This window comes from Chrysemys picta, chromosome 8, assembly GCF_011386835.1.
Source record: "Chrysemys picta bellii isolate R12L10 chromosome 8, ASM1138683v2, whole genome shotgun sequence".
Lineage (NCBI taxonomy): Eukaryota > Metazoa > Chordata > Testudines > Emydidae > Chrysemys > Chrysemys picta.
In genome coordinates, this window is record NC_088798.1 from 45880964 (window position 1) to 45896309 (window position 15346).

Consider the following 15346-nt stretch of genomic DNA (forward strand, 5'->3'; position numbering starts at 1 on the left):
CTTCCAAGGAACTGTGCTTGATCACAGATGGCCTGTTTTGGGAATAATTTGTTAAATACTGTATTTTCAAATATTTGTTTTCCAAGAATGTGCACGTTTTGACTCTGCAGCATGTAAGTAACACTAAATTAAGGATCCACTATTGTAATTGTAATTTGTGTTTTGTTGAGTTACATTCAATAAACCTTGTATTTTCCTTCTTTAATTAAGGTTTGGAGTCTGTTTGATTGGTGTTAGGAGGGAAGATAACAAAAACATTTTGCTGAATCCAGGCCCTCGATATATTATGAGCTCTACAGATATATGTTTTTATATCAACATTACCAAAGAAGAAAATTCAGCTTTTAAAAAGCAAGAACAGCATAGAAAAAATAATGAATCCAAATCATACTACCATGGACCTTCTAGGTTGCCCTTGCACAGTGTAATTGCCAGTATGGGTAAGTACAGGTAAATCTCATAAAATATTCTGAAACTATAGAAAAGAAAGCTCAAAAATGTACTACACTAAAACTGCAAAGCTATTTTAAAAGAAAATGCCCTATGCAATGGAAAACATTTTCCTTCGTTAGGTTTAAATGTACATATTCAATTAAAAAAAAAAGGGTTCCAACAAGATCAAAATAAATGGCATACTCTTGCTGTATACAGAAATACAACATCACATATAAACTCTATGAAAATGATAATACTGTCTAACAAGTCACTTGCCAAGGAAACTCATAAGGTTATTTAAAAACCCCACAAAGTTCAGACCAGATCCAAGTGGTGCAAAGCAGCTGTAATATCAATTTAACAAGCCAGTGAAGAGGTCCCCAAGCATGGAAGAACATCCAGGTGATCAAGCAACCACACCAGCTCCCATGTCACTCAGCAAGCTGAAAGGGCATGTCCAAGCAGAAAAAGGGATGTGCCTGGGGGTGACCCTTTAGGGCCACAGACATGGTCAAAAGCTAGTGCCTAAGATAGGCTATTATCCTAGCGAGTGCCAGGATTAGGATGGGAGCATAGAAGTGTCATAAGACCACCTGTATCATTGTTTCCCTTCTCCTCCACTGAGTGTAGGTTGACAGAGTCCAGAACTCAGGCCTGTAGCAAATACTGAAAGTGTTTAGTCACAAAAGGCTGCAGTCTCTTGCTGTCTAAAAGTATAGTTCATAATTCAAGACACAAGTTTAATTGATACATTTGATGGTAATTTAGCTAAAATGTACCAACAGTCTAAAATATCTCATGCAATGAATTCCCATATGCAAAAGATGAATTCCCATAGTTTGTACATTCATATGAATATCACAAGCTAATTCACTACAAATTGGCCTAATATTAAACGCTAATCAGTCGGATCAGAATTATTCCCATTTCTTGTACAAGGAAGCAGTATCTCTTAGTGGCATAAATCAGGAGGTAAAATCCCAATGTCCAGGTCACCAGACATTTTTTTTAGTCCATCAAACAACTCATCAGACTCTATTTTGTTTCCAGAAACATGATGTAACAGAACCAGGAAGAACAAAGGCATTAAGAGTCAAGGTGTCAAATTCTGATCTCATTTACACAACTGGAAATCTTAAGTTTCTCTGGTTATAATATTCAGATTTATTAAGTCAAATTCCTTATTATGGATATATAACAGCATTCATAAATTCAATATAATCTGCAATTTATTTGTGCATATTCTCACAGCCTGATTGCATGGAATATGTTTTTAAATGCCATAGACTGATATGTATTTGGAAAAAATAATGTATTACCATATTAATGAGAAACTGCCTTGTATATTGTTCAGTGCTGTAAGGCTATACTGGATGTAGCTTAAACATTATATTTTAATGTAGTTTTTATACATAGCCAAAACAGACATTATTTGAATATTTGGTTGTGTTTTAGATCATCCATAATAAGCATAATTTACCCTTTTTTAAATGCTTAATTGACTTGTACATTGAGAGCTGCTTCTGATGCTGTTTCAGGGACCGTGGCTATAGATTTACAAGATACAGGATGTAGATCTTCCAGTGGACCTACCCTAACCCTTCCTTCAGAGGGAAGTAAAAATGGCAGAAGATCTAGCATAGCACCTGTTTTGGAGGTTGCAGACTCCTCATCACTTCAAGCGTGTGATCTTCTAAGTGACCAGTCAGAGGATGAAACTACTCCATCAGATGATGACATTTCTACAGGTTTAGAGTATGTACAGTTAATATAAACAGGACATTACTATTCATAAATGCTAATACTGGGTAAATGTAGAGAGTGGTTCTGCTCCCATTGAAGCCAATGGGGACAGGATTGCAGCTCTTTTTCTGATTAGCGATATTCCATTTAATAGGAAACAAAAGTGCACCCAACTTCTGTGTGGTCATATCACATCATCTGTAGTGATAAGACACAAGGCCCCAGGGCGAAGCGATTTCCTCTTCAGAAGTGCAATCATGAATTGGTCAAAGCTTCTTAAGGCTATTTTGAAATGAGAAAAACATTCCAACTCATGCTGGACATCTGTGACACTCAATAACAAAAACCTTGTTGTGTTTGGAATTTTAAAGCTATTTCATAAACACACACAAATTCACATACCTGGCAACGTCTCCCTATAGCACATAGTTTTTGAAGTACTTCAGGCATGACTCAACTGACTAGGAAACAAAACGGAATATTTCGGTCTGAAGAATGAAATGACTTTTTAATAGAGGAAGGTCCATTGACATCAGAGACAGATCAGATTCCAACCTTTAAAGGGGGGAGTTGTGGGGCACTGCACAGGACTCTCCAGCATAGTATAGATTGTGTGGTAAAAGTGTGAATGCATGAATATTGGCAACAAAAAAGCAGCAATGGTAAAGCAAAAAAAAACCAAACAAACAAACAAAAAAAACCCTACAACATTTTATTCAAGTGTTTATTAGTTTGTTACTGAAATTAAAAATGCTTTAGTGAAATAAACTGAGGGTTCAATCCTGCAAATACTCATGCATGTGAGTAATTTGACTCAATAGGATTACTTACAGGAATAAAAATTTTGCCATACTGGATTAAATCAGTGGTCTTTCTAGTCCAGTTTGTTGTCTGTCTCTGTGTCAGGGACAGGGTGAGGGTCAACTGGCCTAGGGGTTAGCATCAGGCCTGGGCTGAGGATCTAGGAGCCAATTACCAAGAATCAGGCCAAGCTGGAAAGCCAGGAAATCAGAATCAAGAGACTAAACAGAGGACAGGGATCAAGAGTTTGTTACCAACAGTCAGGAAACTAGAAGGCAGGAACACGTAATCATAAAACCAGGAGTCCATGACAGTGTGAAGTCCGGTTGTATGGACAACTTCGGCATGTCGACACTTACCTCCGGAGCGATCAATCCAGCAGGGGTCAATTTATCGCATCTAGTGAAGATGCAATAAATCGACCACCGAGCGACTCCGGTACTCCATCGGAGTGAGAAGCATAGGCGGAGTCGATGGAGGAGCGTCAGCAGTCGACCTACCGCAGTGAAGACACCGCGGTAAGTAGATCTAAGTACGTCAACTTCAGCTACATTATTCATGTTATTCACGTAGCTGAAGTCTGAAGTTGCGTAACTTAGATTGATCCCTCCCCCAATGTAGACCAGGCCCCAGTTTCCTCCTCTAACTTAAATAGGGGCAGCAGCCCAATCAGGAGCCTGGGAGCTCTCCCAATCAGAACATAGGGGTGGGGCTTGTGCCTCAATTTGGGTTTTTGGGTCTGTACCAGCTGTTGTCTACAAGCTGCAGGGTGGAAGATTGGAGCATGACAACTCCCATGACCTTCCACGGACCTCAAATTGCTACCAGCTTCCTCAAAGGAAAAAGAAAGAAAATCTGTAGTGGAGAATCATGGAATGAATTGCCAATAAGAGAAATTTCTTCCTAAACTTGTCAGTTTGTTTACACCCTAAAGTATAAGGATTTATAGCCCATCTATTTTCCCTCCAGTATAACTGTTGATATTCTCATGCATATAAATTTCTAGTAGGAATCAGAAAAGGGTTAAATTCTTGGAATTAATCCTTTTTGCTGCAATCTAGGTTACTATTACAAATTGTACAAATTGTATTAGATTTTTCAGCTGATCCGCATTAGGATCAGCTTAACTTTTAAGTGTTATATAGCAGCCAGAAATATCTTGAATATCCATCTATTTTCTACGCTGAAAATCCATGTTGATGCCATAAGACAGCAGGAAGCGGACTGACACTTAAAGTTGTTTAGATGAGGAACTTATCAGCCTAATAAACAATCAAACAACCCATATCACCCCCTTACAATGTCACCACTTATTAATTTTACTGAATTTTATATATATGCCTGTAAGCCACAAGCTATTGTCCTTTGATCTTTATTAGAAATTGGGGTTGTTTTGTTTTGATTGTTTATATGGGAAACACTAGTTGTATTTATTTTGTTTAATTTCATATTTAGTTATTTATGATTATATACGTTAATACTTGCCCCTGTTTGCTATTCCACAAATAGTAGTAATAAAAATTTAGACCTGTTTGGTCTACAGTTGTTAAATTGTTGACAGTATTCAGAACTGTTTCTCTACTCTTCTAGGTATGCTAAAGGTTATCCTCCTTACTCTCCTTATATTGGAAGTTCTCCCACATTTTGCCATCTGCTGCATGAAAAAGTGCCATTTTGTTGTTTAAGACTGGACAAGGTAAAAAGTTTATATTAATGGATAGACCCATGTGTTAAACAAGGCTCGTTTGTTTGTTGTGGCCAAACACAATTTTGTCCTTGTCTGCACTTGCAGATAAGCAGCATTCAGCACCCGTTCAGCTACAACCAATGCTGACACACAGCGTTGCTAACAGATGTTTGTAAAGCTCAGACAAGACTGAGTTCTTTATCATTTCAGCTGACACATTTTAGCTTGGGAAGTGAAAAATCACCTCTAATATTGTTATCCCTGAATATCGACTCCTATCCAAAGCCACTGAGTTTTTGTTTTCTATACTGGTTTTAGGGGTGCCAACATAACTACTATGAAGATGCCAAAGCCTATGGATTCAAAAATAAATTGATTATAGTTGCAGCAGAGACAGCTGGAAATGGCTTATACAACTTTATTGTTCCACTCAGAGCTTATTACAGACCAAAGAAAGAACTCAACCCTATAGTATTACTTCTGGATAACCCGTAAGTGTATTTTTAAGAAAAAAATTTACTATACAAATTAGTGTTTAAATCTGAATATGTGCATTGTCTGTGGTTGATGGTCACATATCATGTGACCAATTTAAATCAAAAACATTGTGGCACATACATCTTTAAAGCAAGAGTGGACACAAGGATGATATCACATGTGTGTTGTGCAGTAAGGACCTAATATAACTCTCAGTGAAGTCAATGGGAATCTTTCCACTGACTACAGCGGGAATTGGATCAGGACCTAGCACAATACAGTTCTCAGTATGGTAACACCAGGTTTATAAGGAAAAGCTGAGAAATCGGAGTAGTATTAATTATAAAATAGGTTGTAAAATCATTTAAAATTCTAAAATTTTAGGAGATAAATTGCAATTTAAATATTGCACCTAACATGTGAAAGTAATCTTAACTTCTCTGCATTTCAGATGTAGATTGAATTTCTCAGTTTCCTGTCTGCATCCATCTTTTCCCAGCCTACAGAGCACCTAGGGGAGCACTATTTTATTCACACTGCTGACCTGTACATTAGAAGCCAGTTTGTCCTTTCAAGACACTGACTCAAATCTAAGCCCGCTCAGGCCTCTGAACAAGTTCGCGTATGGTTTGCACAGTAAATAGTAATTATAGTACTATTTGACTGGTCTATCAATTAAATGCAGAAGACAGAGCCTATACTATCTAAGCATATTTTTTATTACTCCTTAGTTCAGAGATGATCAATACTATAGACTGTAAATGCCCTTTGGGAAATATCTCTGTCCACTGATTGCCATATAAACCACAGAACAACAAACATTCATTAATGCACTTATGGCTCGGTTGTGCCATTAAGTCGCAGTCCTGATTTAAGGGTGACGTAGATCCTCATCACCTCAGAAACAGCTGTAGGAGGAGTTGTACCATAGTGAACAACTGTGCCATAGCCTCCCCATGAAACAGTTCCTTCTTGTGTCCCCCCCATGAAGAGATTACATTTGTTCTTGGCTCTTATACAAGAAGGACAGAATGTTCCTTGCACTGTCCTCCACCTCAGTCTATGCACTCCCATGCCAGGGCAAGGCAAAATCTGTCCCTTTATAGCAGGGGTCGGCAACGTTTGACACGCAGCTCGCCAGGGTAAGCACCCTGGCAGGCCGGGCCAGTTTATTTACCTGCTGACGCAGCAGGTTCAGCTGATCTCAGCCTCCACTGGCCGCGGTTCGTCGTCCAGGGCCAATGGGGGGGGGGGGGGGCAGGAAGCCACAGCCAGCACATCCCTCGCCCGCGCCGCTTCCCGCCGCCCCCATTGGCCCGGAATGGCGACCCATGGCCAGTGGGGGCCACGATCAGCTGAACCTGCAGCGTCAGCAGGTAAATAAACTGGCCTGGCCCGCCAGGGTGCTTACCCTGGCAAGCCGCGTGCCAAACGTTGCCGACCCCTGCTTTATAGTGATGGCTGAAAATGGAGTGTGTCATGCAGGTACACTGACTTGTCACATTAAAAAGGGTTTATTTGCATTGTTTATGTGCTTCAGTTTCTTGGGGAGGGAGGGAGGCAGAGGTCAGATAATGAAGTGCATATTTTTTTAGTTTCATAACATAATTTAACCCTCTGTGCACTCTGCTTTTCTTTCTTAAATAATACCTGGCTATTTTTAACATTGTAATTGTTGCTTGGTATACTAGGGTAGAAATAAAGGTCAAAATCTAGTAACTTTTTTCCAGTCTTGAGCAATCTGCTCTCTCACAGTGTAATGACTGTCAATGCTCTGACTGATATTTCACAATCTCTTTACCTTATCACAAAGTAGTGCACTCACTGCTTTTGTGCCACAGCTGTTGACATTCCTTTCTGCTGTCTCTCACAGTAATGATTCATCTTCTACTTCTGCAATGGCTGATAGAAATCATCTGATGTCTGGAAGGATTTTCCAGTCTGAAAAGGTCAGATCAAGATAGTGTGGTCCAAAAGGGCCGATGGAACATGTAACATATGGTATTTAGGTTTCAGGAAAATGGGAAACAAGGGATCATAAAAAAGATTGTATGCACTAAGAACCAAACTTCTCTTCTATGGCTTCATATCAGAGTCATAAAGTGTATTGTACAAAATATAAAGTGGTATACAGGTGGTAAAACTCCAAAACATCCAGAAACTCAGTTCCAATAAGCACTTGAAATACCAAATATTTATTTTTGATCTTTTGGAAGTTCTATGATCCCCCATCATTCTGTCTCTGCCCCAAGCTTCTGTTGGGGAGAAGGTGTCTTCTCTTCTGGCAGGAACACTTTCCAAGAGAGGCTTGGTAGCCACCATTGCCACTCATGGAAATCTATTAGGATGGGCTCTGGCTCCCTCCCAAGGCAAGATGTTTAACTAGAGAATCTCCATGTCTGTCATCCAGCTACATGTGTCTAGGAGGTGTAGCTGGGAGTTCTCTTCCTTCCTTACAAGAAAGAGTCTTCCTAAGTTGGCTAAAAAAAGCTCTTCTCTCCCACAAGAAGCATTTTCTCTTCCCCCAGAAGTAGCAGGCCATGGTTCTGGGCTTTTTCAGCCCATATGGCTCATGCTGGGGGTTCCATGATAGTATCTAGACAGAGCTCACAGCATACTGAAAACCTTCACGGGGCCTCCCATATGTACATGCATTTGGGGGCACTAATGCAAGGGAAGCCTCAGGAAGGAACAGCAGGAACAGTAGAGTGAGATAAAGTTTAACTAAACTCATTTCAAACCCCGTGAACAGTTTGGGTCCAATCCAGGTTGGTTAATATTTGGGCTGAGCCAGTTTTCCCACATCTAGTATAAAATTGGAAATCAGCTAGCAGTTGTGAGGGGAGACTGGACTGCTATATCTGTTCATAATTCTCAACATACATACTTTTTAAAATTCAGCACAATCTTAGGATTTTAAGCCTTTAACTGCATTTTATTTCATCTAGATCACTTAGTTTTCTTTAAAATTCCTGACTTTTAATGGGTGGGGGTTTCTATTTGCCTTTTCTTTAATGAGTACTTTCCGTTCAAGCACAGCTTATTTGGGGCGGGGGGAGTTGAAAAATTAATAGTTGTGTACTTTAGAGAGCCATATAATTTCCATTTTCAGTTAGGAGCTTCATGGATGCTTCATCCCTCCCAACTTGCTCCCCTTGCAGTGTTTTCTGAGCATATACGATCTGTTCCAAGTATTCCATTCAGCTACAGAAACAGGGCAAATTTTCCACTTCATTCCCATTAGTACTATAGAAGAGAATAATTCCCTAACATGGTGAGCATGATGCAGCCTCTTCGGACCATGTTACAGGGTTTCAATAAGTCCAAGGTAAACAAAACTTGGAACCAAAAAACTTGGAACCTTTAGGCTGCACCATGATAAAAAGAGGCCAGCTGCATAAATTGAATCCTGGATCAGATTCCAGGCCCTACTCTCCTCTGGGTGTATGTGCCATTGTCCCATCTCTAGTATAAATAGTTTCACTTTACAGAATCTGAAATCAGTCAGAGTGGGTTCCACTTCCCCCAATACAGATTTCTTGTAAAACAGTACATAATGGTGTTAGTATATCATAGTTCTAATTATTCCAGTAATGAACAGCATAACACACACACACACCAGAAGAGATCTATAAAAATTATCCTTTTAAAATTATGGTTAGCAAATTTGAAATAAGATTGGTCTTTAAGAACACACATGGAAGTGTACAGTGCCCTCTAATGTTTTTCTGAACTCTGGTTTCAGGCCCATGCTTTCATTTTTTTTTTACACTCTCTGATATGTTACTTTTATTATTTTTAGTTTATTTTTGCTGAAGATTGAAAAATGCCATTTTTGTTTACATAAAATTATGCCATCTCACCATTAAATGAAAGCTATGGTCTCTGCTTAAGCTTTTACCAAGATGTGACCTAGCCAGCTGGAGCAGTTTCTGTGGAAAGCACTCAGCTGAATTACTGTAAACATAAGGACACTGCAATCAGTCTCCCACACTTTTCACATCTTACAGCAATAGGGTGAAATCCTGGCCCCACTGAAGTCAATGGGAGTTTAGCCATTGACTTCAAATGAGTTAGGATTTCACCCACTGTAAATTAGCATGTATCCCTTGCTATGGTTTACTAGTTTCTCTTACATTTTTTTTTTTTTTGCAGTTTGTTAACAGAGGCAATTTGCAGTAGTGTACATGTTTAGATATGTCCTCATTTCATGCTGATTAAAATTTTGTCTGCTATCACTGAACTTTCAGTATGTAAGAAGAAGAAAAAGGTGTAAGACATATAGTACAATACAGAAAGAGTACAGTAGAAAACTATTTTACCTTTCCTTTCTTATAAGGAAATTTGAGATTAAAATTAGCTTTTGACCTTTATTTTCACCATAGTATGTCAAGCAACAATTACAGTATTAAAAGTAGCTAACTATTATTTTAGAAGGGGTGGAAGGGAAAAAAAAATGCAGACAGTTGGGAGAAATGCATAACTTTTAGGGAGAAATGATAAGGCAAGATCCGTAGCTGGGGTAAAATTGATTTCAATGGAACTATAATGGTTGAAACCAGGTGAGGATCTGGTCCCAATCAGCATTTTCATTAAAAATATGTTTACGGTCATGAATTGGAATATAATTTAATAAGGCCTCTTTAGTCTTCAATAATTTTTCTTTAAATAAAGCATTTGCTGTATGATTGTGCCATAAAGTTTCTGATTTAGAAGACTAACAACTTTTATGTAAATCACATTTAAACTTGATCATTCTTCATCGTGATCAAAGCAAATAGCATTGAATGTTGATGCTCAGAAATAGTTTCCTATGTTATTAAAATGTTTATTTAACATTTCCTAGTTTTCCCCTCCTCTCTCTTCCAAACAAACTAACATAGTTTATTCAGTTTCTTCAGAAGAGATGCAACTGTTGTGATGTTGTGTTTCATTGTAACCCATCTGCTGCTTAGGCCAGATATGCATTTTCTGGATGCAATCTGTTGGTTTCCAATGGTTTACTACATGGTGGGCTCTATTGACAAGTAGGTAAAATAATCCTCAGAACTCTAAACATTGTAGTGTTCAGTGGTTTGTCATGTGCTGTGCTTTGTAACTGCATGTTTGAATGTCGTGATAGTTCTTGAAAAATACCCCTGCATGCATGGTTTGTGTCAAGGTGCTGTAATTTGGAATTTCAAATTTCTGCCAAAGGATTTCAATCACTCAGAAATGAGTCACTATCTGGTTTTGCTTTATATAGTACACTGGCAGATCAGGCCGTCTTTTTAAATGCTTTCTTTGGTATTGAATTTCTAGGTGAATACTGGCCGGGATTGTTAAAGGATATTACGAGATTTAGACACACTAATAGTAACTTACGTCTAAAACCACTAGACTGCGTTGAAAATATCACCTACTACTTCTACCTAGCCCTTTACTATTAAATATTTATAAAAGCTTATCTAGATTTCATGGCATCACTGATGGACGAGTCAGGCTAGAACTCAGACTAGAAGAGACTCATTAGATTTTCATTTCCATTTCTAAACAGTCATCACTAACGCAAAAAATTAGCTCGAGTAGAGGGCCCAATCCTGAGGCATCTGGGCATCTACAATACTTATTCTGTCAAATACTGGTCCTATGGAAGTCAGTTGGAGAGGAAGAAGGGGGGATTTATCATAGACTACATTGATAGGTAAAATTGTGACAATTTCAACAGCAGTTCTAGCTGCTCAGCATGTCTCATGATCAAGCCTATTGTAAATGGAGACAAATTTACCTTAATGACAGACAACACAAACTGGCATTCATAATACACTGATAGAAGTTATCTTAGAACTTTTAGGCTACGTCTACACAGCCTACAGCAGAGAGTCTCCCAACTCACATCAGAAGAAAAGCCCAAGTTCTAGCCTGAGCTGCAGCTTCACAGCTCTGTCTACAAAGCTATTTTTAGAGCACCAGTGTGAGCCCCACTAACCCAAACCTGTCCACCTAGGCTGGGAGGCTTACTACTGGCTGTGTAGACATAGCCTTAAAATTGGCCATTTCCTTGATGTGTTTAATGACCATAGTGGTCTTGACTAGTTGTACTACAATATATCACCATATATTTTGTCTGGCTATACCAAAAGAAGGACAGGAGACACTTGATATGAATTTAATCGGGCCACGACTATTAGAGGTCTGGGACTGCCTGGCAGATGAAGTGTACAGTACAGGCTACTCCATGTTTTTTTTTAAATAACTACTCGGGGCTTCCACCAGTCCCCTTTCATTTTCCATCCAGGTCCCCCAGCCAACCCATGGCTTGGATCTCACCGTCCACCTTCTCTCATAGGAGTGTTAAGGTAGGCTGTAAGAAAGGGGGGTTGGCTTCCTTTTGTACCAATAGGAGCCCCAACTGCCCCCCTTTTGTTCCTTTAACCAGCACCTCCTTTTAAGTCCTTTACCAGGCCATTTATATGGTCACTGGATGCCTTCCCTATGGAGTACCTACACTGAACATCCACCCCACACTTACAAAATAAGTTGTGACATATAGCCCACCACCTTTTGTGCTCACCATAATAGGTCTTCCCTAACACTGGCTGTGGAGAAGGCAAAAAAAAAAAAAGAAAAACCCTCACTCCACCGAAGCCAATATGGTGGTAAGAGAAAAATTCCTTCCCAGCCCTCCTGAAAAAGGAGCGATGCAATGCCCACAGCAGGTCCTAACAAAACCTGAAATTCACACCTCTAGGACAGGGAGGGTGGGTACTGCCTTGCCTGCTGCATGAAGAAAGGGCTTCCAACACCAGGGCTTCAACCTTTAAAGCCTTCCACCCCTTACATTCCCCAGGGGAGAGGAACGGATCACAAGGCTTTTTCCATCTCTTTGAAGCACTTTCTGACCTTCCCCTCCACATAAAGCACTACCTTCCAGCAGCAAGCCTGGCCAATGTTTCTCTTACTTAAAGGTGTGGTAGAGTCATGGTAGGTGTTGTGCATGGACCTTGGGCTTCTTTTTTTAACTTCCAGTACAAGATCATATTAACTTTACAGAAATCAAATCCAACTAAATGTTAAGCAAAAAGCCAATACTCCAAGAACAGTTCACAAAATGTGGATACCCCAATACCTTATCCCAACCCTTCTTCTTTATTCCTTGATATGTATACATTTTATAAAATGTTAACACATGGAACACTACAGCATTCCACAGTAAATCATAATTTAAATGGGACATTTACGTGGCCTATTAAAGAGTACATGGTTTATAAATTAGAGAGGTCTCACCTGCATAAATATCTTCAAAACTGTTTTAAAAAACTGCATGTATGTAAAAAATACATAAGAGCACGTAGAGATGAAATTACATGGTCAAAGAAAAATCATAACAAATGATCATTTAAGGCTTGATTTTGAAATCAGCTTGACCCCAATCCAGCATAGCCTTAGGCGCAAATCCTGCCAAGATTTAAGCGTGTTTGAAGTCTCACTGAATATAAACATGTGCTTAGTGCTTTGCTGGACTGAAACTACACTGTCCACTTCAAACAGGACTATACTAACGCTAACAAGGAACCTTTCAGTTCACACCCACAGCATCCAACTGGGGAATTACAGTGCAGCACTTTGATGCACACTGCTATTCACACCCCATAGTCCCAACAGTGGGGCAGTGTAGATAAGCCATTAGACTTGTACCAAAACCTTTGAAATGGATTTTTCTTCTCAATACATGATTTAAATGTGCACACTCAGTGGATGAAAGTGGTTTAAGCAGTAATGTTAAAGCAAAACTTCCTTTAAAGTAACATTTTCTCTGCATCTACACCCTACAGCAAGATTCTGCTATTTGACAAACAGGATGGTATCATGTCTACCCATACACTCAAATGTGAATGAGTAGAGGTACCTAAAAGATCAGTTGTATTAGAGTTATGACTGAAGAGGTAGAGAAATATTGGGGCATATACCCAGTTGGTGTAAACTGTCATCACATTAATGGAGCTATGATCATTTTACACCATCTGAGGATCTTCCCTGTTCATTTTAATTTCATATTCACTACTCTGTGGTTTTCCATGGGAGACATCCAGAGAAATGGTCAAAAGAAAATTCACAGCCCTGGCTGAGCTTCATCAAAATAAGGCCTTAATTAGCAGAAGTTTGTTCTACAATGTTCCATATGTAAGTGATGTGTAATATGTATAGGCTATGGATAAGGGTTGTGTAGGAAAACCATTCAAGATTAAGAAAGGAATAATTAGGATAATAGATATCTTTGATAAGGGAATATTCCTATTTTTTTTTGTTTTTAATAATTAGGAAAAAAATCAGATATTCCAAATAGCCATTGCTGTCATTTTAAAAAAGAGCTTAGACATTATTTGAATATAATAATAGGAAAAAAGCAACAGAGAGTCCTGTGGCACCTTTAAGACTAACAGAAGTATTGGGAGCATAAGCTTTCGTGGGTAAGAACCTCACTTCTTCAGATGCAAGTAATGGAAATTTCCAGAGGCAGGTATAAATCAGTATGGAGATAACGAGGTTAGTTCAATCAGGGAGGGTGAGGTGCTCTGCTAGCAGTTGAGGTGTGAACACCAAGGGAGGAGAAACTGCTTCTGTAGTTGGATAGCCATTCACAGTCTTTGTTTAAGGGTTTAATGCCACAGGACCCTCTGTTGCTTTTTACAGATTCAGACTAACACTGCTACCCCTCTGATACTTAATAATAGGAAGTTAGCTAAAAGGTTCTAAACTTATTCAGCTTTGGAAAGTAGAATAATTGAGATCTTGTCAGAATATAAAACTTTTTTGTTATATGCAGTTTTTTATTGGTAGTCACAAGGGCTATATTTTCAAAGGTCAACACAATGTTAGAATGCAGAATTAAATTTAGGTTGCTAGGAGAAAGATTAGAATTTGATATATGAGCAGGTTAAATGCATACCAATAAATACTAAAATATAGAATGGAATTAATTTTCATCACCAACTATACCTCACTCCAAAACCAATTAATATAGAACATGGAGCTATGTACTAAATGTGAAAATCAAGATTGGAAATTTCATAGGACTGGGTAGGAAATGGTTTTCCTGTCCAACGAGAACTTTGAAATTCCAAAAGATTTTCCAGTCCCAGTTAGGATGAAAAGTCATGGCCTCAATTTTTTTGTGAACTGAAAATCTGAAAAAAATAATTCCGTCACATCAATCAAAACATTTTGTTTCAATTTCAAGTTGTTTCAATTTTGACATTAATTTATAGTATTAAAAAGATTTTATTTGGCAATGTAAGTTGTTTCAAACAAAAATAATTGATGTTCCCTTTCAAAACGTGTTAAACATGGTGTTCCAACAATTTTTTTGAAAATGTTTCAAAATCAAAGTGAGAAACTTGTCAAAACTGACCTTCTATACAAATGATTTTGGTTTCATCAAATTAGAATTTTCTGATAAAAACTGATTGGAAAAAAAATCACTCACAGCTCTAAATTTTTATGCATTTAGGGCTTAATACAACTGCTGTTAAACACAATAGAAAAACTATTTGCTTCACTGGAAACTGGATTGGATTCATGGTATGTAAGAGCAGAAACACAGTATAGTTTTAGACAGAAGATCAAATCTACGGAATGGTTGCTAGATATGTTTACATTTTAACTAGTTTTGCAGAAAATGTATTGAGCAGTCATGAAACACATATGGAAGTTGTATTGTCATATGGGTAGTAAGAACATGAATAAGACGATGTTGGAAAAAAGGAGTCGTCTCTTCCAGTGTCTTATATTTATACTTAATGATGATATATACTTAATATCATCACTGGTCAACATTTTCCCTCAAAACTGTTTAGTTTTTCCATAAAGTGTCTGCTTTCTCTTAAAAAATTCAGTTTAATCAAAACCCCAAATTGGAATATTTTCTTCTGTGGGCTGGGCTTCATGGCTAGCCTGCATCTCCCATGATGCTCCATAGCCAGAGACTTCCCCTGATTTGCCATCTTTTCTCTCTCTCCAAGAAGAAAGATAATAATGTATCATGGGAGAATTAGTCTGACCAGGGAGCCTAGCCCATAGAAGAGAATGGGGCAGGAAACCAAGATACAATTCCCACGGGGTCTCCTGGCAGCATTTTCAAACTGAAATATTTTGGTTTTCAGCCAAAATATTTCAATATTTGAATTTTGACCATAAAAGTTTTCTGTGGTGTGGGATTCACTT

General features: G+C 38.5%; 1 protein-coding gene across 6 annotated transcripts in view; it reads left to right on the plus strand.

Moving 5' to 3' along the window:
* Nucleotides 1-15346, plus strand: part of KCNT2 (potassium sodium-activated channel subfamily T member 2) — a 298580-nt gene that overhangs the window by 218290 nt on the left and 64944 nt on the right. For 3 of the 6 annotated variants that reach the window (XM_042840686.2, XM_008164277.4, XM_005304340.4), the window contains 5 exons: nt 211-440; nt 1974-2190; nt 4570-4675; nt 4985-5157; nt 10099-10170. In XM_042840686.2, coding sequence (XP_042696620.1) covers nt 211-440; nt 1974-2190; nt 4570-4675; nt 4985-5157; nt 10099-10170 — 798 coding nt within the window. The remainder of the gene's footprint in view (nt 1-210; nt 441-1973; nt 2191-4569; nt 4676-4984; nt 5158-10098; nt 10171-15346) is intronic. The other 3 variants (XM_042840688.2, XM_065554426.1, XM_005304343.4) reach the window with 1 other exon arrangement.